Consider the following 24,261-nt stretch of genomic DNA (forward strand, 5'->3'; position numbering starts at 1 on the left):
ATCTCCCTATGTGTATAATTGGTTTGTTTAGTGTTTAGTTTTTTGTGTGGACCAGTTACAGACTAGCTGTTGTTACGGACTAGGGACTAGCTGTTGTTACAGACTAGCTGTTGTTACGGACTAGCTGTTGTTACAGACTAGCTGTTGTTACAGACTAGCTGTTGTTACGGACTAGCTGTTGTTACGGACCAGCTGTTGTTACGGACCAGCTGTTGTTACGGACCAGCTGTTGTTACGGACCAGCTGTTGTTACGGACCAGCTGTTGTTACGGACTAGCTGTTGTTACTGTTGTTACGGACTAGCTGTTGTTACGGACTAGCTGTTGTTACGGACCAGCTGTTGTTACGGACCAGCTGTTGTTACGGACCAGCTGTTGTTACGGACCAGCTGTTGTTACAGACTAGCTGTTGTTACAGACTAGCTGTTGTTACGGACCAGCTGTTGTTACGGACTAGGGACTAGCTGTTGTTACGGACCAGCTGTTGTTACGGACTAGGGACTAGCTGTTGTTACGGACTAGGGACTAGCTGTTGTTACGGACTAGCTGTTGTTACAGACTAGCTGTTGTTACGGACTAGGGACTAGCTGTTGTTACGGACTAGCTGTTGTTACGGACTAGCTGTTGTTACGGACTAGCTGTTGTTACGGACTAGCTGTTGTTACGGACTAGCTGTTGTTACGGACTAGCTGTTGTTACGGACTAGCTGTTGTTACGGACTAGCTGTTGTTACAGACTAGCTGTTGTTACGGACTAGCTGTTGTTACAGACTAGCTGTTGTTACAGACTATCAGGGATCTGAATCAAGGACTAAACTCTGACCTGTAGGCGAAAAGGACATAGTCTTTGATGGAGTTGTGGGAGACCAGTACGGAATGGTCTTTATGGATGGGGTCACAGTCCAGGGTAATGTTGACACAGCACAGTAGAGAGCAGGACGAGACCAGGTCGAACACCTGAGAGGTCACAGAGAGGTCAATCAATCACCACGGTAACAAATATCCAATGTCAAGGCACTGAACATAAACAATTAGCGTTTATGTTGCTTATGCTGATGTGATAATATATTGGACTATTGCAATACCTTCACCAGGTGACTTCCATCATAGAAGGCTACCAGCAGCTGTCCGTCACAGGCGGTGGTTACCACAGGAACGTCCAAAGAGTCACTCTCGGAGTAGATCACTTTCCCAGAATCCACCTCTCTGACCTGCAGATTCTGTCCCATGCGAACCACCAGGACCCTGTCCTCCAGACAGAGAGTGAGGGAGTCGCCCACCACGCCCCCCACCCCCTCCAGAGTCCTCACGGCGTGCCCCAGCTCCAGGTCCCACACCTTCAGGGTGCCGTCCCCATCGCAGGTGGCTGCCACCAGACCCCTCTGTCCCCTGGTCAGGGCCGTTACTATGGACGTGTGGCCTGGAGCAGAGCCAGGGGAAAAGGCATTTATCATGCCATTTACCTAGAATGGCATAGGATAACATAACAACCATGTCTTAATGTTTGTGATAGTTCTTTACCTGCCAGCAGGGTGTGTGGGATCTCTCCTGGGGGCACCAGAAAGCTGTAGGAGGGCACCAGGACTGGCAGAGAGGAACGGGCACACTGGGCCAGCAGGGCATGCAGGTAGCTAAACTTCTGTGGGTCACCTGGTATGAACACAATACACTGACAGAGAGCAGGCCATACAGCTGGAACCTCGTATCGAAGCTTTTTTTAAATTGTGTTGGAGGTACTTCAAACTCATCCATTTCAGACGTTGAGATGCCACTTTATCCATCAGTGACAATTGTAAGGGAGGTGAAGTGTACCTGGAGCCACGGGGAGGTCTTCAGCAACTATCTGTCCCAGACGGCCCATAACCTGGGAGGCCAGCTGGCAGGGGTCCTGGAGCAGCACGGTCCTGGAGAGCTCCAGAGTAGCAGCCAACACCTCCATATCTACCGACTCCCTGGGGGGGGGGGGGGAGCGAGGGGAATGGAAGGTGAGATTAGAGCGGAACAAAGAGAGAGAGGACACACATCACTTATCTCAAACATACAGAATCAAACAGCAACTCAAAAGAAGTATCTAACAGAGAACCTACTTCTCTGGCAGCACGACGCCCTTCAGGTCCTCTTGTATATGGAGCACAGACAGACCCCAGGCCTTGTGCAGCAGGAACTCATAGTTAAACACACACTCAGACAGGAAGGCCTGTATCTGGCCTGACCGAACCAGGTGGTAGGGCAGGCCATGGAGCTTTCTGAGGTTAAACACATAACTTTTCGTCGAGCCCTCCTCCAGTGTCCACGCCAGCGGCTGAAATATGTTTCTGTGTTGGCTATCCGTACCCCGGAAGTAGTCTGCATAGTGTGCGTGTAGAAGCATGCGGGAATCGTCCGTTTTGAGGTATCGTTTCACACACACCCTACCCAGCTCGGAGTGGGTCCAGCGGTAGACCCACGTCCCGTCTGTCTCCGCCTCCGTCAGGTGACTCCCAAGGTCTCGTCTCAGCCGCGCCCACAGCACGCACGGCACCCTGGGAAGGCTGGAGGAGGAAGTGGAGGATGAATGGGAGAGCGATACTTCCTGTAGAACCTTCTCATCTCTCCCCAGCAGATCCAGTAGTTCCTAATGATCATAATAATAATAACGATAATAATAACAACAATAATAACAATAACAACAAAAACAATAACTACAATTATAAAAATAATAATAACAACAATAATAATAACAATAACAACAATAACAATAATAAAACCTACAATAATAATAACAATAATAACAATAATCATAATTACAATAATAACTAATAATAATAACTATAATAATAATAATAACTATAAAACTATAATAATAACAAATATAATAATAACTATAATAAAAAAATATATAATAATAACAATTATAATATCAAAAATAATAATACTAACAATAACAATAACTGTAATAATAACTATAATAATAATAACTATAATAATAACTCTAATAATAGCAATAATAACAACAATAATAATAACTATAATAATAGCAATAATAACAACAATAATAATAACTATAATAATAACAACAATAATAGTATATGAAGAATAGAATAGCTTTATTTTTCTCAAGAGAATTTTCCGATTTGAAATTCAAATGCCAGTACATGAGGTACAATTCAAGACAATGTCCAGCTGTGTGATTGGTCTGGCTCTCTATTTCTGTTGTTATTCCATGTGCTCACAGCTCTTTACATTCTCCTTCACTACCAATGTTTCACCCACCTCTTCCGTGGCGCCCCCTCTGGAGAGTGATATAACCGCGGCGGCCCGTCTCACCAGCTGCTCCCCGTGGGCCCTCTCCAAGCAAGCCAGCAGGCCTACGTAGAGCCCTCCCAGGTCGGGTGGGAGGCTTAGGCTGCCCTGGGGGGAGAAGGAGCTCCAGAGGACGGACTCAGCATAGACAGCTTCCAGGTAGAGAGGGGAGGGACAGGAAAGGCAGGCCTGGAGGAGAAGCTGCCACTGCCAGTCCTGGAGCCTGCGGTGGTCAGTCTGGAGTTGATGTTCTAGAGCCTTAGTGATGTCATCAGGACTGAGGGGTGGTAGGGACAGGACAGTGGGCTGGGCTGACTTCTGGATAGGGAGGGAAAAACCGGAGAATTTCATAATCAGTTTGATACTAGCATAATGACAGAGGGTTTTAGATAGAACATGTACCTGAATGGTACCTGTCAGGATGTCTCACATACAGTAACTTAGCAACACGCAGGCCACACACACCTGAGGATCTCGCCTTTTCAACCATCTATTTCCTGTGTTTGAGGGGTGCAAATTCACTTGTCACTTAAATCTCGCTGGATTGATTGTTTTCATTTTACTCTGGCGACTCTTCCCACTCTTGCTTGTGCCATTTGTTTTTTCCCGTTAATGTAACGACCACGGAAACGTTTGTATTGACCAATCAAACACACCCCGGTTGTGGCCCGAAATGGACTCAATGGAATACGATGGTTTTCCGTTGCATCTATGAGAACGCCAACGCTCGGTCTGGGATTTAACGTCTCGATACTTACATCACAAGAAATAGAAGATAGATATCTTTATTTAGGTGGGTGTTGATTTTTTTTTTACAATTAAAAAAAGTTTTTTAATACAGTTGAAATGTTTACAAATTAGATGCACTGAAATGAAAGCATTTTTTCGCAAAGGAACACACAGATTATAGTGATATTATGTTTGCTCTCACAAACAATGTAAAGTATGTACATATACTGTAGGTGTAATCTATTTTAAATTGCGTGGGTATTCTTCTCTTGACACACTTGTTGAATTATGCAAGAGAACGTGACAACTACAGTCATGAATCATTAATGAGGCAGTCTAGACTGCGCAGTTTATGATTACAGATAGACCCTAGACAAAGGAAGTTTTTGGCGGTTGAAGCCCTGTTCCACCCCTTTATGTTAATGTATTCATTTATGCAAATACACCCAGTGAAGATGAGGCACAGATTATTTTTCCTAGTATTTAAAAAAAATACTTGATATACAAAAATAGTATATATACACGGGTGCTTTATAAGAAAATAAATGTGACATTTTACAATAAATTGAATATCTGAATTCCCACCAAAATGCCAGAATTTTGCCATTATTTGTCCATGCCAATACAATGTTTATGTGAAATAAATGATGAATTTAAACAATTCTAAATATTTTGAGTATTTTCATCCTTTGTCCAACTGTTGCATTTATCAGAATTCTATTTGAAACATTTTAACGACCGTTGCCACAGTAACAGCGTTCCTCCAGATTACAAAGTGACAAGAGATAAGGTGGGCAGCCTCAGCAATGGTAGGATAAACACTGTTGTACAGTATCTTTGTCAACCGGTCCTGACCTGCAGGGTGTGGGCGCAGGCAGAGTCTGTGGTGGCAGACAGGATGAGGTGGACGTGTGGGGGGAGAAGTGTAGACAGCCAGGAAACGTCTGCTCCGTGCTCCTCAGAAAGAGCATCTATCCCGTCCAGCACAAGGATTACGGGTCTGTCCGGTCTCACCTGACCCAGCAGTGAGTGGAACTCATTCATCAACTGAGGGAGACCCTGGGTTGAATGGACACAGAATGATATTGGTCATTTAATGTTTGTATTCAATGTATTTTCATGTTTGTACCTATTTTTGGTCTATGGACATAACTTTTGTGGTATATGATGACAAAATGTGGTTTTGGGGTGAAGTATCCCTTTACAGCTGACCAATATGAGCATTTTACCTTATCTATTCTATCAAGACAGCATTCATACTCTTCTATATGGGAATTGCATTGGTTGGAATAAGATGACAGATACGTATATGTCAGAGGTAGCTACCTCAGAGAGTTCAGTGTGATGGCTGTAGTTCTCAGCCAGCTGAATAAGATGATAGATACTGTATGTATGTGTCAGGTAGCTACCTCAGAGAGTTCAGTGTGATGGCTGTAGGTCTCAGCCAGCTGAACACACAGGTTCTGGAGAACCAGACGCACATTCCTGCTCTCGCCCGTCAGGCCCACGAAACACACCAGCACCTTCAGAGCTCTGAGAGGGAGAACATGCAAGTCCAGTTTGTGAGCACTACAGAGTCCTTCATATACACTCGGTCACAGGAATAGTATGGTTTGCTTATCACCAAGCAGTATGGATTCCAGAGAGCACTTCAATTCTTGACTTAGGATCATATCGTATTCTTAAACTGAAATAAGTGCATAATACCTTAACATTTTTACAAACATTTCCCATTGATGTCATGGAGCCACCCCTCACCCAGTAATCCAGGAGGGGGCGAGGTGTGCCAGTCTGGCCATGGTGGTGCTTTTGCCCCAGCCAGGGGGACCCAGGAGGAGGATAGGCCTGAGAGAAGACCCCTCCTCCACAGCCCTCCTCATCTCAACCAGGAAGCCATCTCTCAACACATGGTGCTTTTCCCTGGAGAGAGACTAGTCATGATGACATCAAACCACTTTGAAGCTAGCCTGGTTTGAGATCTGTTTGTGCTCTCTTGCCAGCTCGTACGGTGCAATATTTGGCATGACAATTGACCATAGGAGTTGGCACATACATACAGTATCTGAAACCAGGCTACTTAGAGAAGCATGCAGGTGGCCATTTTATATTGAAGAAAACCAAAGCAGAGACTTACAGAGTGTGTCCATGGTTAACATGGCGATGGATCTCCTCCTGTATCCTCATTCTAGATGCTTCTCTCCTTCTGATGTCAAAGGAGCCTTTGGCTTTGTTCCCCTTCATGACTCTGGAGTAGGGGGACAGCTCAACTCAACATTTATGCCATCAGTTAACTGTTACGCAATAATATTTGAGGGCCAACATAATGACAGATATACATGTTAGCGTGTGATAAACATGTCATATAGTTCCAATATACTTTATTACATGTGTTATGCATTTATTTATTTCTCTCTCACTTGTTCAGAGAGTTGATGACAGTCCTCTGGAAGTGAGAGGAGATGTGTTCTGTGTAGAACTGTTGGGATCGGTTGTGTTTGGGGTTCAGGCCCTTCCTTCCCCAGTCCACGTTACGCTCATAGATGTTGGTGTGGCGCAACTTAATGAGGGAAGAAAGGGCAATGTGTCAGTGGAGGCTCCTCGAAGGAGGAAGGGGAGTACCATCTTCCTTAGTGAATAAAATAAAAATTGTGAAACATTTTCAAAGTTATGCTTTTTAGATAAAACTATACTAAGTAAATTCACGTCACCAAATAATTGAATAAAACACACTGTTTTGCATATAAAAGTCTACAGTAGCACCATGGTGTAGCTGGAGGACAGCTAGCTTCCGTCCTCCTCTGGGTACATTGACTTCAATACAAAACCTAGGAGGTTGATGGTTCTCGCCTCTTTCCATAGACTTACACAGTAATTATGACAACTTCAGGAGGACGTCCTCTAACCTATCAGAGATCTTACAGCATGAACTGGCATGCTGTCCACCCAATCAAAGGATCAGAGAATGAATCTAGTACTGAAAGCATAAGCTACAGATAGCTAGCACTGCAGTGCATAACATTTGGTGAGTAGTTGACTCAAAGAGAGAAAGACAATAGTTGAACAGTTTTGAACAAATTATTTATTCAAAAATGAATAAGAAGCAAGAGAGGGAGAGAGAGAGAGCAAGAGAGAGCTAGCTATAGCGAGTGAATGTAGCTAGCTAGTTTAGCCTATGCAAACACCAAGCTCAAACAGAGAAGGATGCTATGTTAGCTAACTGGCTATGGTTATCCAATACTGTAACTCTTCCAAGTCAAGGTAAGCTTTTGGTTTCTATTAATTTATTGCCACTGGGGCCTGCCGGTGTAACTGCTAAACTGTTTGCTGACTGTACAATGTACTGCGTGATTGTAGCGGGTTTACTAACGCGTTAGTTCTAGTAGTTTTGTTGACAATGATGTTAATATGGTGACAACGATGTAGGCTTTGTGTAGCGGTTTGGCTTGGAAAGTTTTTTTCTCGCCTGGTCACAGACAGCTGATGTGTTGTGCACTGAAGTCCACAAGCAAAGGGAAAAGTTGAGAGGAGGAGAGCGTGTAGATGCGAGAAGGAATACAACGAGCAAAGTGATCATGCGGTTTGTATGTGGCTGCTATGAAAGTGAAGTGTGTTTGCGTGTAATCAGGGGTGTACTCATTGCCCCGATTATGTTGAAAAGAGTTTCTTAAACAGAAGCAAACGTAACGAAGCGGGGATAAATGTACCTGAATTTGTCCAATAGAAACTCTTGTTTGCAACTGTTGGACTAATGATTACACACTAGATCAGCTAGAAGCAGGCAACTGTGTGCAAGGCGGTATTAAATGTGTCACTGTCGGCCTCCTTGATTACTCAAATGTTTCTCTCGACCTGAGCTGTGCACCTATGTTGTAAACTTTAATTCGTAGGCTAGGTTATAGCAACCTCCTGATGGGTACAGGGACAATTAGAGTATCATGTAGTAGCCTAAACCTGTTACATTGAACTGGTTGAATGGAAGATGAATGACAATCACCCAATATGCTGTAATAGAAATGTGCATCCTGTAGCACAAACTCCAAAAAGTTCTGGGACACTGTAAAGTCTATGGAGAATAAGAGTACCTCCTCCCAGCTGCCCACTGCACTGAGGCTAGGAAACACTGTCACCACCGATAAATCAACGACAATCGAGAATTTCAATAAGCATTTTTCTACGGCTGGCCATGCTTTCCACCTGGCTACCCCAACCCCAGTCAACAGCTCTGCACCCCCCACAACTTGCCCAAGCCTCCCCCATTTCTCCTTCACCCAAATCCAGATAGCTGATGTTCTGAAAGAGCTGCAAAATCTGGACCCCTACAAATCAGCTGGGCTAGAAAATCAGGACCATCTCCTTCTAAAATGATCCGCCGCAATTGTTACTTGCCTGTTCAACCTCTCTTTCGTATCATCTGAGATCCCTAAAGATTGGAAAGCTGCCGCGGTCATCCCCCTCGTCAAAATGGGGAGACACTCTAGACCCAAACTGTTACATACCTATATCTATCCTACCCTGCCTTTCTAAAGTCTTCGAAAGCCAAGTTAACAAACAGATCACCGATCATTTCGAATCCAACCGTACCTTCTCCGCTATGCAATCTGGTTTCCGAGCTGGTCATGGGTGCAACCTCAGCCTCGCTCAAGGTCCTAAACGATATCATAACCGCCATCGATAAAAGACAATACTGTGCAGCTGTATTCATCGACCTGGACAAGGCTTTCGACTCTGTCAATCACCACATTCTTATTGGCAGACTCAACAGCCTTGGTTTCTCAAATGACTGCCTCGCCTGGTTCACCAACTACTTCTCTGACAGAGTTCAGTCTGTCAAATCCGAGGGCCTGTTGTCCGGACCTCTGGCAGTCTCTATGGGGTGCCACAAGGTTAAATTCTCGTGCCGACTCTTTTCTCTGTATACATCAATGATGTCGCTCTTGCTGTTGGTGATTCTCTGATCCACCTCTATGCAAACGACACCATTCCGTATACTTCTGGCCCTTCTGTGGACACTGTGTTAACTAACCTCCAGACGAGCTTCAATGCCATACAACACTCCTTCCGTGGCCTCCAACTGCTCTTAAATGCAAGTAAAACTAAATGCATGTTCTTCAAACGATCGCTGCCCGTACCCAACCGCCTGTCTAGCATCACTACTCTGGACGGTTCTGACTTAGAATATGTGGACAACTACAAATACCTAGCTGTCTGGTTAGGCTGTAAACTCTCCTTCCAGACTCACATTAAGCATCTCCAATCCAAAATTAAATCTAGAATCAGCTTCCTATTTCGAAACAAAGCATCTTTCACTCATGCTGCCAAACATACCCTCGTAAAACTGACTATCCTACCGATCCTTGACTTCGGCGATGTCATTTACAAAATAGCCTCCAACACTCTGCTCTGCAAATTGGATGCAGTCTATCACAGTGCCATCCGTTTTGTCACCAAAGCCCCATATACTACCCACCACTGCGACCTGTACGCTCTCGTTGGCTGGCCCTCGCTTCATATTCATCGCCAAACTCACTGGCTCCAGGTCATCTATAAGTCTTTGCTAGGTAAAGCCCCACCTTATCTCAGCTCACTGGTCACCATAGCAACACCCAGCCGTAGCACGCGCACCAGCAGGTATATTTCACTGGCTATCCCCAAAGCCAACGCCTTCTTTGGCTGCCTTTCCTTCCAGTTCTCTGCTGCCAATGACTGGAACGAATTGCAAAAATCACTGAAGCTGGAGACTCATATCTCCCTCACTAGCTTTAAGCATCAGCTGTCAGAGCAGCTTACCGATCACTGCACCTGTACACAGCCCATCTGTAAATAGCCCAGCCAACTACCTCATCCCCATATTGTTCTTTCTTTTTTTCACCTTTGAACCCCAGTATCTCTACTTGCACATTCACATTCTGTACATCTATCATTCCAGTGATTAATTGCTATATTGTAATTATTTCGCCACTATGGCCTATTTATTGCCTTACCTCCTTAATCTTACTACATTTGCACATGCTGTATATAGATTTTTCTATTGTGTTATTGACTGTACGTTTGTTTCTCCCATGTGTAAATCTGTGTTGTTTGTGTCGCACTGCTTTGCTTTATCTTGGCCAGGTCGCAGTTCTAAATGAGAACTTGTTCTCAACTGGCCTACCTGGTTAAATACAGGTGAAATAAATAAAACATTGAAATAAGGCCATGCTCATAAAAACAATTATCGTCTTCCTTCATCTTAAACGGCACCGACCGCCACTGCAATGTAGATATCGATGAGCAGTGTTACTCTGTGAAAGTATGGAACAAAATGAATGCTTTCATTCTGTCTCCTTTATGCTCCCACACACACACACACCCTTACCTTTTTGTGAACGCGATCCATGAAGCCCTGGTGTGCTGCATTCAGGGTGTGGTTGACCTGCGGTCGACCTCTCAGCAGGTCGATGTAGTGGGCAGCGTGTTCGTTCCTCAGGCTGTAGTGGAGGTCAGGGATGACCCTCTTATAGCAGTGGCAGTGTTCCTCTGGAGGGGACTTGGCTCCTAGTGCCTGGAGGCCCTGCTCTACCTCCCAGTCTAGAACTGGGTGGGGAGCAAACCAACATGGCTAAACGCAATGTAGACTACTTCCTGTACACTACTGTAAGAGGGAAATAACCTGATCCACCACTAAGGTGAAAGGACAATAATGATGACAATAATAACGACCCCCCCATACACCCCCTTACAAACCTGTCCTGAGGAGGTGAGATGTCCCCTCCTCTCCCAGAGCCTCTGTCCCACTCCTCTGTATCACCCCCCACAGGTGCAAGCATGTAGCTTGCCACGCCTTCCTCGCCTGCCTCCTGCGCTGCCCATCTCTACTCAGGAAGTCAGGCTGTTGGGTGCTACCAACACATACAGGAACTAGGTCATTTCAAGATGATTGACTAAGGAGACCTAACGTCAATCCAATATGGTGAAGGGATTTAAGACACTTGTGAATGGAATGGAAAAAGCTGAGAGGGAGGGTTGTTGTACTGTGAGAGCTCAATTTCCTTACGGTTTGTCTGGCTAATTTTAACTACCCTCAAACAATCCTTTTCATAACAATACATGGCCTAGGGGCAAGAGCCATGGAAACCAAACAAAGTATTTCATATGACAGTTGGGTTTAGATTGCCAATGGTTGTTGGTAACTAGTTTAGCAAGTTACACAAGCTTCAAATAAGAAACTATACTAGTGGTCCCTGTGTTGGTCATTTCAACAATCCCTAAAACAAACAGTAGCAAACAGTAGCATACTATGCAACTATGCAACAAACTCACAAAAAAGCAAAAAAGTGCTTTACAAAATACAAATAAAAGTTGACATCAATGTATCATGGCCAAACGTGACATTCTCTCAGACTTTGAACTCAGGCATAGCAATAAGAGCAACAGTGTAATTGTATATCAGTGTTACCTAGCTAGCTACTTAGTTGTCTTTGTCATAGCTTGATAATTGTTAGCTAGCCAGCCATCGAGGTTAGCTAGCCAGCTATTTCCGTCCCCCGCGACGCCATTTTTCCTAACCCAGCCAACTATTACCGACGAGCAGCATTGTTGAAACTAAATACACTACAAGGAACGTCTTGATTAGTGTTATGTTAGCTAGCTAGCTACAAAGTTGCTTTGTATCATGACAAGGTGTAGTACTGAAACTACCGAGGTTACCTAGCCAGCTACACGTTCAAAGTCAACAACGCAGCCACTGCTAGCTAGCCTACTCCACCAGCCAGCAGTACTGTATCATTTTAGTCAATAAGATTTTTGCAACGTAAGCTTAACTTCCTGAACATTCGAGACGTGTAGTCCACTTGTCATTCCAATCTCCTTTGCATTAGCGTAGCCTCTTCTGTAGCTTGTCTACTATGTGTCTGTCTATCCCTGTTCTCTCTCCTCTGCACAGGCCATACAAACGCTCCACACAGCGTGGCCGCTGCCACTCTAACCTGGTGGTCCCAGCGCGCACGACCCACGTGGAGTTCCAGGTCTCCGGCAGCCTCTGGAACTGCCGGTCTGCGGCCAACAAGGCTGAGTTCATCTCAGCCTATGCTACCCTCCAGTCCCTAGACTTCCTGGCGCTGACGGAAACATGGATTACCACAGATAACACTGCTACTCCTACTGCTCTCTCCTCGTCTGACTACGTGTTCTCGCATACCCCTAGAGCATCGAGCCAGCGGGGTGGTGGCACTGGAATCCTCATCTCTCCCAAGTGTACATTCTCTCTTTCTCCCCTGACCCATCTGTCTATCTCCTCATTTGAATTCCATGCTGTCACAGTTACCAGCCCTTTCAAGCTTAACATCCTTATCATTTATCGCCCTCCAGGTTCCCTTGGAGAGTTCATCAATGAGCTTGACGCCTTGATAAGTTCCTTTCCTGAGGATGGCACCTCTCACAGTTCTGGGTGACTTTAACCTCCCCACGTCTACCTTCGACTCATTCCTCTCTGCCTCCTTCTTTCCACTCCTCTCCTCTTTCGACCTCACCCTCTCACCTTCCCCCCTACTCACAAGGCAGGCAATACGCTTGACCTCATCTTTACTAGATGCTGTTCTTCCACTAATCTCATTGCAACTCCCCTCCAAGTCTCCGACCATTACCTTGTATCCTTTTCCCTCTCGCTCTCATCCAACACTTCTCACTCTGCCCCTACTCGGATGGTATTGCGCCGTCCCAACCTTCGCTCTCTCTCTCCCGCTACTCTCTCCTCTTCCATCCTATCATCTCTTCCCTCTGCTCGAACCTTCTCCAACCTATCTCCTGATTCTGCCTCCTCAACCCTCCTCTCCTCCCTCTCTGCATCCTTTGATTTCCTCTGTCCCCTATCCTCCAGGCCGGCTCGGTCCTCCCCTCCTGCTCCGTGGCTCGACGACTCACTGCGAGCTCACAGAACAGGGCTCCGGGCAGCCGAGCGGAAATGGAGGAAAACTTGCCTCCCTGCGGACCTGGCATCCTTTCACTCCCTCCTCTCTACATTTTCCTCTTCTGTCTCTGCTACTAAAGCCACTTTCTACCACTAAACTCCAAGCATCTGCCTCTAACCCTAGGAAGCTCTTTGCTACATTCTCCTCCCTCCTGAATCCTCCTCCCCCTCCCCCCCCCCTCCTCCCTCTCTGCGGATGACTTCGTCAACCATTTTGAAAAGAAGGTTGACGACATCCGATCCTCGTTTGCTAAGTCAAACGACACTGCTGGTCCTGCTCACACTGCCCTACCCTGTGCTTTGACCTCTTTCTCCCCTCTCTCTCCAGATGAAATCTCGCGTCTTGTGACGGCCGGCCGCCCAACAACCTGCCCACTTGACCCTATCCCCTCCTCTCTTCTCCAGACCATTTCCGGAGACCTTCTCCCCTACCTCACCTCGCTCATCAACTCATCCTTGACCGCTGGCTACGTCCCTTCCGTCTTCAAGAGAGCGAGAGTTGCACCCCTTCTGAAAAAACCTACACTCGATCCCTCCGATGTCAACAACTACAGACCAGTATCCCTTCTTTCCTTTCTCTCCAAAACTCTTGAACGCGCCGTCCTTGGCCAGCTCTCTTGCTATCTCTCTCAGAATGACCTTCTTGATCCTAATCAGTCAGGTTTCAAGACTGGGCATTCAACTGAGACTGCTCTTCTCTGTGTCACGGAGGCTCTCCGCACTGCTAAAGCTAACTCTCTCTCCTCTGCTCTCATCCTTCTAGACCTATCTGCTGCCTTTGATACCGTGAACCATCAGATCCTCCTCTCCACCCTCTCCGAGCTGGGCATCTCCGGCGCCGCCCACGCTTGGATTGCGTCCTACCTGACAGGTCGCTCCTACCAGGTGGCGTGGCGAGAATCTGTCTCCGCACCACGTGCTCTCACCACTGGTGTCCCCCAGGGCTCTGTTCTTGGCCCACTCCTATTCTCGCTACACACCAAGTCACTTGGCTCTGTCATATCCTCACATGGTCTCTCATATCATTGCTATGCAGATGACACACAATTAATCTTCTCCTTTCCCCCTTCTGACAACCAGGTGGCGAATCGCATCTCTGCATGTCTGGCAGACATATCAGTGTGGATGACGGATCACCACCTCAAGCTGAACCTCGGCAAGACGGAGCTGCTCTTCCTCCCGGGGAAGGACTGCCCGTTCCATGATCTCGCCATCACGGTTGACAACTCCCTTGTGTCCTCCTCCCAGAGTGCTAAGAGCCTTGGCGTGACCCTGGACAACACCCTGTCGTTCTCCACCAACATCAAGGCGGTGACCCGATCCTGTAGGTTCATGCTCTACAACATTCGCAGAGTACGACCCTGCCTCACACAGGAAGCGGCGCAGGTCCTAATCCAGGCACTTGTCATCTCCCGTCTGGATTATTGCAACTCGCTGTTGGCTGGGCTCCCTGCCTGTGCCATTAAACCCCTACAACTCATCCAGAACGCCGCAGCCCGTCTGGTGTTCAACCTTCCCAAGTTCTCTCACGTCACCCCGCTCCTCCGCTCTCTCCACTGGCTTCCAGTCGAAGCTCGCATCCGCTACAAGACCATGGTGCTTGCCTACGGAGCTGTGAGGGGAACGGCACCTCCGTACCTTCAGGCTCTGATCAGGCCCTACACCCAAACAAGGGCACTCCGTTCATCCACCTCTGGCCTGCTCGCCTCCCTACCTCTGAGGAAGCACAGTTCCCGCTCAGCCCGGTCAAAACTGTTCGCTGCTCTGGCACCCCAATGGTGGAACAAGCTCCCTCACGACGCCAGGACAGCGGAGTCAATCACCACCTTCCGGAGACACCTGAAACCCCACCTCTTCAAGGAATACCTGGGATAGGATAAAGTAATCCTTCTAACCCCCCCCTTAAAAGATTTAGATGCACTATTGTAAAGTGGTTGTTCCACTGGATATTATAAGGTGAATGCACCAATTTGTAAGTCGCTCTGGATAAGAGCGTCTGCTAAATGACTTAAATGTAAATGTAAATATCTTACCTCACAGGGAGTAGGCGGTACACAGGAGGATCACAGTTCTCATCTAGTCTGTACCACGTCTGGAGTAGGATCAGATCCCGGTCGAAGTCTGCCCAACACCTCGTCGCCGAAGGACTTATCCGCGTCTCATCTGCATCAGACAGGGAATTACGGGATACGGAAATCTCATCGCTCATTAACACAGAATTCTGAGCTGGATCTCCTGAATCATGATCGTTGTTGTGTTCTGGAACAAAGCTGCCCGTGTCACTTCCTGTGGCAATATTAGACTTGGAATCACTGATGAGGTCGTCCATCTTGGGGTGTTTTCTCTTGGACATCTTCTGTCTGTCTCTCTCCACCACGTTCACGATGGCCTCAAACACCTCTCTGGAGATAGTGCTGGGCAGGGTCTGGACCTCGTACTTCTGACCAAGGAATAACTATTAAATAAAACACAAATTAAAAACTTCATGAATCCAGCAGTTTAGCTAGTGACTGGCAGAAGGGTTGTAAACGTGTGGGAGGATATGTTGGATAAGAGATCAGTGAAAAGAAAGATAAAAAGGAAGAGAGAAATGATTTGAATAAAAACAAATTAAACTAGAGAGATATCTCACTATGAAGTTTGGCCCCGGTGTTTCCTGACACTGTGTGAGGGCCTCCACATGCAGCGCTGCCGTGTCGTGTCTATCTGACACAGGGTCTCCCACGCCCCAGCGCAGGTCCACCATCCTGAAGTCATAGCCTCTCTGTTTGCAGTAGAGGTACAGGCGAGGGAACACAGTTTCCATCAACGCACTCCTCTCTACCACCGTGTCTGTGTGGGGGGATGGGATTGTGGTTGATACATATACAGAGACAAGCCCGCATGCGCGCACGCTCACACTCGCACGCTTACCTTTATATCCACCACATATGTAGATCATGAATCTCCTCTTCTTGGCACGTTCCAGGTCATCTGTTATAACTGTGAGACCTAATGAATGAGGGTCTCCTCCTGTTGTCTTGACAACACCATTAGAAGATCCAGCCAATAGACATTTGAGAATTTCGGGAACACTTTCAGTCCATGAGGTGACATCCTGGTTTACACAAACACGGTCCTCTTCTTCCTCTTCCAGTGCCACCAAACTCTGCAGCAGGTTTTGAGGAGCAGCATCCTCAGTGTCATCGAGTCCTCCATCTGGTAAGGCTTTGAAAGCTGCTTTGTCCTAAAAAAAAATATGTTTTTTAATAAAAGCCCAAAAGAAATGAAGAATGGGATCAGTTTTTTTTCCATTAGCAGATCAGGAAGGATGAATCAGCAAAGAGTTGCTTGGTCCTCCTCACCTTGAATAAATACCCCTGCGTTTTCTGCAGATGCAGCACATTCACCCCTTTCTCCTCTGACGGTGTGCTTTGTCCATACAACTTTACATGGCGCTGCAGAAATTGATACTGAGAAGAAAGTGTGGATTTACAACATTAATAATTAGATAGAACACATGAAAACCTAAGTCGTCCAGACGTGTGCAGAACACTTACTCTGAGGTGAGCTGTTATCTGGGACTCTGACTCCTCACTGGCTTTGGTCAAAGGAATACTCCTGTCTGTTCTCTACAATATAAATACAGAATACAGTAAGCAACACATGGATGGACTGTACAGTTCGACTGGCTGAGAAAAGGTGCCTGCCTGTCTGTCTCCTCCCGACACGTTCATTACTATGGGACAGCTGGAGATCGAATTTGAATATTGAAACAATGTTGCAAATGTCAGAGAGACAGACAACAAGGTTTATACAAATCACCGCTGTTGAAAACTAAATGTTAGTCTAAAAGAAATGTGAGATAATGTCTAGATGCTTTTTATAGTGGAGATGAAGTTTATAAATTGCTTGTCTGAGCTGATGAGACAGTGGATTGCCCAGTCAGATGGAACAGAATAAATAGGCATTTTAATGTCATAGATTTATCTGGTGGTAATTTGTGGAATAGACAACGGTTGAAAAGCCGTTTTAATCAATCAGTATTCAGAATTAGACCAACCCATTGTTTAAACATGTGTTACTCAAACTGGATCAAATACCTTACCTTATTGGACGTGATCTTTTTCGCTAGGATGCCATGGTGGGAAAAGAACATCTCCTGGAGTCTTTGGAATGTGGGAATAGTCGCTCTCTTGTTTTTGCTGTCCTGATGCTACGACGCATTACCAATGACAAAGAAACAGAGTGAACTGATACTAATGAGGGTTATAAATCAATGTAAATTACTTATGTAGAACAATTGAACCCTTCAATTGGGTGATAAGAGAGCAGATACCCACCTAGGCTATAGAACATCTAATTTTATATTGTACTGAATATTAGACTACCTGGCACTTAAACTCACCCGAGGCAGTGAGGTAGAGCCATTGGAAATAGGTGGAAATATTACTTCTTTCTCCTATGAACAAAATTGAAAATTGTAGCCTAACATTGCAGGAAGCTCTTAATTGAGAGCTTTACATTATTTATGATCAGTTATTGTAAGTCATGTTCATTTAATATAAAAGCTACAAGGTGTTAGAAAAAGTTAGAAAATTAGCGCACACAGGAATAACGAAATAGTTGGACTTACTCTCCTTGTCTTCTTTCCGTTTTTATAAGTCCACATTTTTCTTGATTCTAGGATAGAATCGGCTCTCTTCATTGGCTGTCCTGCATTCATTTGTTATTCCGATCGAAGCTTCCGCGGCTCACCATCCATCACAGTTCAACGCAGACAGGATCACCTGTCCCACTGTGTTGAAGTGATAACTCCTCTGGCAACTAGTGTTGTCCAGGGCGGAGTTCGAGTGATGCTTCATGTTCCACTAGTAGGACTAGGCCAACTAGCGACGCACTGACCCGGTGCGTATTAACGCATAGAGTTAAGTTATTTACGTACACCTCGGTTTAAGAATGCGTCGAGATATTCAAAGTAAAGTTCAATTTCGGACATGGCTTTTACGACGTAGAACAACAAGCTTCAGGCGGGCCTCCTATTCATTACTATGTTTTCTACCTCTAGATACTATTCAGATACATCGCCATGGGAACCAAATATCCTACCCCCACAAAACTGGTGCAAGGGGGTCAAGTATTTGATATTCACATTAAGCCGTTTCTGTTTTCCCCTTAATCAAGACAACAGCACATAAAATACACTGTACATGCCAGGATGTATTTTTAGTGGCGAAACATGGACAACCTCAAATAAATGTAAGAACAATATCGTAATCATTTTTTATTTAAAAAAAAACAAAAAAAACGTATGTCTCTCCAGCACTTCTCTAAATTAAAGGGGCACGATATCACATTCAGTTGGTGTGTTCTTCATAAACTCAACATGTTATGTTCCACACCACTGTACATCATGATACACTGAGGATCCTAAAGTCATACAGCCATACTTTAACACCCCTGGTAAAGCATGTTTTACAGCTCTGATGCCTAGACACTGAACCGGTCTCAAAGCGGACATATTTTCAATTCCCTGGCAGTGATGACAGTACATGTAAGTCTGGCTCATGGTAACAAGAGGTCCAGAGCATTCCACTTTAACAAGTATACTATATTTTCAACCCACTAGCACTAGTGAAAACAGATGACACTGCCACCCCTTCACTCACTTCCACGGCACAAATACTAGCACACGCCCCAACAAGCCTTCGTTGTTTCAATGCAGCTCACTGTCATCACCACCGTTAAAACCAAAATTAGTCACACACATTTGGGGTCTCTTCCAAGCAAATGAAAACACAGTTCATAAAAAAATAAAAATAAAAACAGCCACATTTTAAACTCCTTCCGATATGACACGAAAACCACCTGCATGTGTGACACCCTCTCAAATTGACAGCTTTGACAACTATTGATTGTGTTCAGGTGTAGAGGACCCCCCGTCTTCCCTTGGAGCGAAAAAAAACCCGTCCGTCTTGAGTGTGGTGTCTTGGGGCAGACTGGAAGGAGTCTACAGAGCAGCGGTCAGGTGGTCTGAGTGAGGTTGGGAGACTTCACTTCCTGGTAAAAGCAGTACCAGAGACCTCTCCACTTCATTCTAGTCTTCCTCTTTACCGCCTGTTCTGCTCAACTGAAAAACGACAATATCGAGAAAAGCATTTAGAAACCACAGTAAGCTCAGATGCAAATACACTGTATTCAGATGGGAAATATGTATAGTTTTTCCATTGTACTTACATGCTGGAGTGTCATGTTCAACAAGTTGAAGATGCAAGAAAGGAGAGAAATTAAAATGATGAACAATGGTGCTATTGGCAGCAATGGTGCTATTGGCAGCAAGGGTGCTATCGGCAGCAAGGGTGCTATCGGCAGCAAGGGTGCTATCGGCAGCAAGGGTGCTATCGGCAGCAAGGGTGCTATCAATAGCAAGGGTGCTATCAATAGCAAGGGTGCTATCAATAGCAAGGGTGTCTTCTGAAATAAAATAAAAACAGCAGACAGGACAACAAAAATAGTCGGCACAAAATCAACTGCTGTGAACTGACTGAAGGAATATACCTTGATGACGTCGACCCAGTCCCAGCCTCTAGGGAGCTCCCCCTTGTTATCTGTTGAAACGCTATAGTGTCAATTGCACTGTTTAAATATCAATAGCCTTGACTAAAAAGGTCATTTGTGATGGAAAGTAAATACTCAGTCATTTCAGTCCTTACCAGTTCTACATGTTATCTTCCTCTTCTGTGATTTGGTCAGCTGTTCCTTCTTCTCTTTCTTCTTGGCTGGGGCGTTGAGATCACTGTTGGATGTCAACGTCTGCGAAAACAGGTCACCAATGGTTAATGAGCACAATGTGTATAGAAATACTAAACCGATTTGAACGGAAAGTCCCTTCCAAGTCATTCTATTTCTATGGTTGTGTGTGTGTAGCACACTGACCACGGCAGTGACCACGGCTTGGTGGTTCTCCATCAGAGCTTCCTGGTTGTCTTTGGCCCACTCGAACAGGGTGTACATCATGGCAGTGCCCAGGTTGGCTTCCACCTGCTCCTCCAACCCAGAGATGATCAGCTGCTTGGTCTCTGAAGATCTGATAAGAGAATCAATTAGAATAAAACGCCATTTAGTTGGTGTTTTTATCCAAAAGCGACTTACAGTCAAGTCTTGCGTACATTTTCCATACGAGTGGCCCCAGGAGGAATCTAAACCCACTATCCTGGCATTGCAAGTGCCATGCTCTACCAAAAGAGCCACAGAGGACAGGACCAACTCAATGTAATTACCTCAGGAATTAGTTAGATAACTTCATATATTAAGTTATTTTGTATCTTTACAGGCTCACTGTATTGCATTGGTGGATCATGACCCAAACTTAGGCATATGGTATGGTAGTAACATAAATTAGGCTAACCACAATAAGTATTGTACAGTGTCAATGGTTACTTACATTTTTTTGTTGAAAAAGCCATCTAGAGAAATTTCAGGTGCCGTTTCAGGATACATCTCAGGCCATGAAATATCCAGAATGAACGCTTTGGAGTCATCATGTTCTCCTATCTGGAAAGGGAAGTGGTCCGGCATGTTAGACAATGTTCATTCACATCAACAGTGTTCCCCAAATCTCTTCCTGACTACCCAGCTGATTAGTAAACCAACTGAAATCAGGTGAGCCTAAGAGGTTTGGGAAACAGACACTAGGAGAATCACTTTAATTTCCTTTATTCCTCACTTCGTCTCCTACGACCTCTACTCGACTCTTTTTGAAAAAGGTCAAAAGGTAAATCGAGGAGAGGAGGCGAAAAGAGGAAATTTGGAAACAAATGAGATTTTTTATAGATAAAAGTATATATTTTTTTTAAGTAGTTTTTCGTTTTTAAATATGTGAATGCTTTTTTCACCCAACAACAGCTGGTTCAAAGGGGATGTGGCTGATTTAAATTCATCAGCAGTAAGATATTCCTGAGCATCCTCTGCCATAGGATAAATAAATAAACTCCTCCTGCCGCCTATTAACAAACTGACAATCTCCTAGATATGGCCACCCCTTCCTTATCTGTTTCCGGATCACGTAGAAGAGGATGGACCACAGACAGAAGGGGTAACCTAGACATGTCACTGGGGCTGTAAAGCTGAAGCCTCCATTTAGAACTGTTCTCACCACCAAATATGGTAGTGAGGAAGTCCAGTCGAGAGGTAGTCGGAGAGGTAGTCGGAGAGGATGGAACTATGGAAAACTGGGCCGACATTCTGCACACTCATCGATTTAAACATCTGATCTCAATACATGTTTCTGTTCCCAAAACTGTTACAAACACAGTGCACTAAGTGTTATAGACTTGAGGCTTTCACAAAATTAAAATATATATTTAAACTGTCCGTTTAGAAGGAGTGCAAGGTCAAATCGAGTTTGTAGACACGCCTACTTCAGAGGAGTTCCCCAACGGAAATATGCAAATATGCTACAACGCACGAACAGGATCTCACCATCTTCTGCATGGCTTTGCCCACCTCCTTGCTTGTTCTAACCACTATGCTTCATTTACTACCACTATAAATTACAAAGATGAACTCATTGAGAATCTCACTCTACAAATTCTGCAGCACATCCCATTCAACAAGCTACTCACCCTAAACTGAAATGAAACCGGGCTGACTTCCTTGAAGCACTCATCCCCCTCGTATATAGAACGAAGTGCTTCTAACTCCATCTGGAACAGAAACCAAAGTGAGGGAGAGAGAGAAGACAAAGCACGAAGAGAGAGAGGTTATTCATTGATGCTGGATACAAGACGGTAGGTAGCTAGATAATATACAGAACAAAAACATAAAACGCAACAATTTCAAAGATTTTACTGAGTTGCAGTTCATTAGGCCCTAATCTATGGATTTCACATGACTGGGAATACAGATATGCATCTGTTGGTCACAGATACCTTAAAAAAGGTAGGTGTGTGGATCAGAAAACCAGCCAGTATCTGGTGTGACCATTTGCCTCATGCAGCGCGACATCTCCTTTGCATAGAGTTGATCAGGCTGTTGATTGTGGCCTGTGGTCCTCAATGGCGGTGCGAAGTTGCTGGATATTGGCGAGAACTGGAACACGCTGTCGTACACGTCAATCCAGAGCATCCCAAACATGCTCAATGGGTGACATGTCTGGTGAGTATGCAGGCCATAGAACTGGGACATTTTCATCTTCCAGCAATTGTGTACAGATCCTTGCGACATGGGGCTGTGCATTATCATGCTGAAACTTGAGGTGATGGCGGCGGATAAATGGCACGACAATGGGCCTCAGGATCTCTTCACAGAATCTCTGTGCATTAAAATTGGCATTCATGCTTGTCCATACCATAACCCCACCATGGGGCACTCCGTTCACAATGTTGACATCAGCAAACCGCTCTCCCACACAACACCATACACGTTGTCTGCCATCTGCCCGGTACAGTTGAAATCGGGAATCATCCGTGAAGAAAAAAAACCCCACTTCTCCAGCGTGCCAGTGGCCATCGAAGATGAGCATTTTCCCACAGAAGTCAGTTACGACACCAATCTGCAGTCAAGTCAAGACCCTGGTGAGGACGACGAGCACGCAGATGAGCTTCCCTGAGAGTTTCTGCCATAATTCTTTGGTGGTGCAAACCTACAGTTTCATCAACTGTCCGAGTGGCTGGTCTCAGATGATCCCGCAGGTGAAGAAGCTGGATGTGGAAGTTCTGGGCTGGCGTGGTTACAGGTGGTCTGCGGTTGTGAGGCCGATTGGACTTACTGCCAAATTCTCTAAAACAATGTGGGAGACGGTTTATGGTAGAGAAACTAACATTCAATTATCTGGCAACAGCACTGGTGGACATTCCTGCAATCAGCATGCCAATTGCACGCTCCCTCAAAACTTGAGACATCTGAGGTGTTGTGTTGTGTGACAAAACTGCACCTTTTAGAGTGGCCTTTTATTGTCCCCAGCACAAGGTGCACCTGTGTAATGATCATGCTGTTTAATCAAATTGTTGCTATATAACAACTGTCAGGTGGATAGACTATCTTGGCAAAGGAAAAATGCTTACTAACAGGGATGTAAACAAATTTGTGCACATTTGCGAGAAATAAGCTTTTTGTGCGTATGGAAAATATCTGCGACATTTTATTTCAGCTCATGAAACACTTTTCATGTTGGGTTCATATTTTTGTTCAGTATAGATACGTTAGCTATCTAAGGAGATTCAGTGCACTGACTCACACTACTCAGAGCTATTGTTGGCTAACTGGTGGTGTGGCTAAAACTAGCCTAGTTCTTCAGTTAGCTAACTAGACAAACTAGCCTAGTTCTTCAGTTAGCTAACTTGACAAACTAGCCCAAGCATCCACTGACTACGGTAATGCTAGTACTTTGTTCATGAAACTCTGTTTTTGTCGAAAACTGTTAACAGTTCAGCCTTCGTACATCACTGCTAGCTAACTCTGTTAGCTAGCGCGCTGTTTAGCATCACCAGATATTACCTCTTGATCCTCGTTGGCAGTCATGATTTCTTTCTTTCAGGTGAGGCTAAACAATGGTAGTCAAGTATGTCTTGCTAACAGTACAAAATATGAAAAGTGCAGAGTTAACGTGTCATGTCTGTGATAAAAAAATATATAGCTAGTTTATAAATTTAGCAACGTATCTAGTTGATCCAACGTCAGACGTGACCCATGATGTTCTTCGCATTGTACGCATGCGCAATTTCTCTGAACTTTGAACCCGACAACTCTTGCAGATACTGCAATGCTTTTATATGGCCACAGGAGGGTATCTGGAACTAAGATTTCCTAAATATACTGAACAAAACTATAAACGGAACATGTAAAGTGTGTGTTTGATGAGCTGAAATAAAAGATAAAAACATATTTTTCCATACGCACAAAAAGGTTATTTCTCTCAAATTATGTGCACACATTGGTTTACGTCCCTGTTAAGCATTTCTCCTTTGTCAAGACAATCCATCCACCTGACAGATGTAGCATATCAAGAAGCTGATTAAACAGCATGATCATTGTGCAGGGGACAATAAAAGCCCACTACAAAATCTTCCGTTTTGTCACACAACACAATGTCACAGATGTCTCAAGTTCTGTTGGGGTGTGCAATTGGCATGCTGACTGCAAGAATGTCCACCAGAGCTGATGCAGAGAATTGAAAGTTCATTTCTCTACCATAAGCCGCCTCCAATGTCATTTTAAAGAATTTGGCAGTACATCCAACTGGCCTCACAATCACAGACCACCTGTAATCACGCCAGTCCAGGACCTCCACATCTGGCTTATTCACTTGCGGAATCGTCTGAGACCAGCC

At 45.0% G+C, this 24,261-nt stretch overlaps 2 protein-coding genes across 5 annotated transcripts; both read right to left on the reverse strand.

The window, feature by feature from the left end:
* Positions 1–44: 44 nt before the first annotated feature.
* Positions 45–15,759, reverse strand: LOC106608527 (NACHT domain- and WD repeat-containing protein 1). Its single transcript, XM_014206483.3, has 15 exons — positions 15,586–15,759; positions 14,987–15,393; positions 10,733–10,887; positions 10,365–10,582; positions 6,427–6,566; positions 6,144–6,254; positions 5,768–5,929; positions 5,419–5,542; positions 4,865–5,068; positions 3,251–3,598; positions 2,086–2,612; positions 1,811–1,950; positions 1,520–1,648; positions 1,084–1,418; positions 45–955 (listed from the first exon to the last, which is right to left on the reverse strand). The coding sequence occupies exons 1-15, from the start codon at positions 15,757–15,759 to the stop codon at positions 803–805; spliced, it is 3,327 nt and encodes a 1,108-aa protein (XP_014061958.3). The 3' UTR covers positions 45–802.
* Positions 15,760–18,203: 2,444 nt separating this feature from the next.
* On the reverse strand, positions 18,204–23,647 carry rwdd4 (RWD domain containing 4). 4 transcript variants are annotated; one of them, NM_001139935.1, is given in 8 exon segments: positions 18,204–19,062; positions 19,170–19,172; positions 19,491–19,540; positions 19,646–19,745; positions 19,869–20,019; positions 20,377–20,486; positions 21,557–21,637; positions 23,430–23,630. In NM_001139935.1, coding segments are annotated over 8 exon segments (552 nt in total). In that variant the 5' UTR covers positions 23,454–23,630; the 3' UTR covers positions 18,204–19,029.
* Between the last annotated feature and the right edge of the window lie 614 nt (positions 23,648–24,261).

The sequence above is a fragment of the Salmo salar genome, chromosome 07 (assembly GCF_965601325.2).
Source record: "Salmo salar chromosome 07, fSalSal1, whole genome shotgun sequence".
Taxonomy (NCBI): Eukaryota; Metazoa; Chordata; class Actinopteri; order Salmoniformes; family Salmonidae; genus Salmo; species Salmo salar.

Bases quoted from the DNA above. Each gene is read 5' to 3' on its own strand.
- rwdd4 (XM_045721342.2), bottom strand. From the start codon at position 23,453: ATGACTGCCAACGAGGATCAAGAG. The intron at 20,487-21,556 runs GTGAGTAGCTTG...TTCCCTTTCCAG, and splicing joins CGGTTTCATTTCAGTTTAGG to ATAGGAGAACATGATGACTC. The intron at 19,063-19,169 runs GTAAGTACAATG...GTCGTTTTTCAG, and splicing joins TGAACATGACACTCCAGCAT to TTGAGCAGAACAGGCGGTAA.
- LOC106608527 (XM_014206483.3), bottom strand. From the start codon at position 15,759: ATGGAAACTGTGTTCCCTCGCCTGTACCTCTACTGCAAACAGAGAGGC. The intron at 10,888-14,986 runs GTAAGATATTTA...ATGTGTTGGTAG, and splicing joins TACCGCCTACTCCCTGTGAG to CACCCAACAGCCTGACTTCC. The intron at 5,543-5,767 runs GTGAGGGGTGGC...TCTCCCTCTCAG, and splicing joins GCCCCCTCCTGGATTACTGG to AGCTCTGAAGGTGCTGGTGT.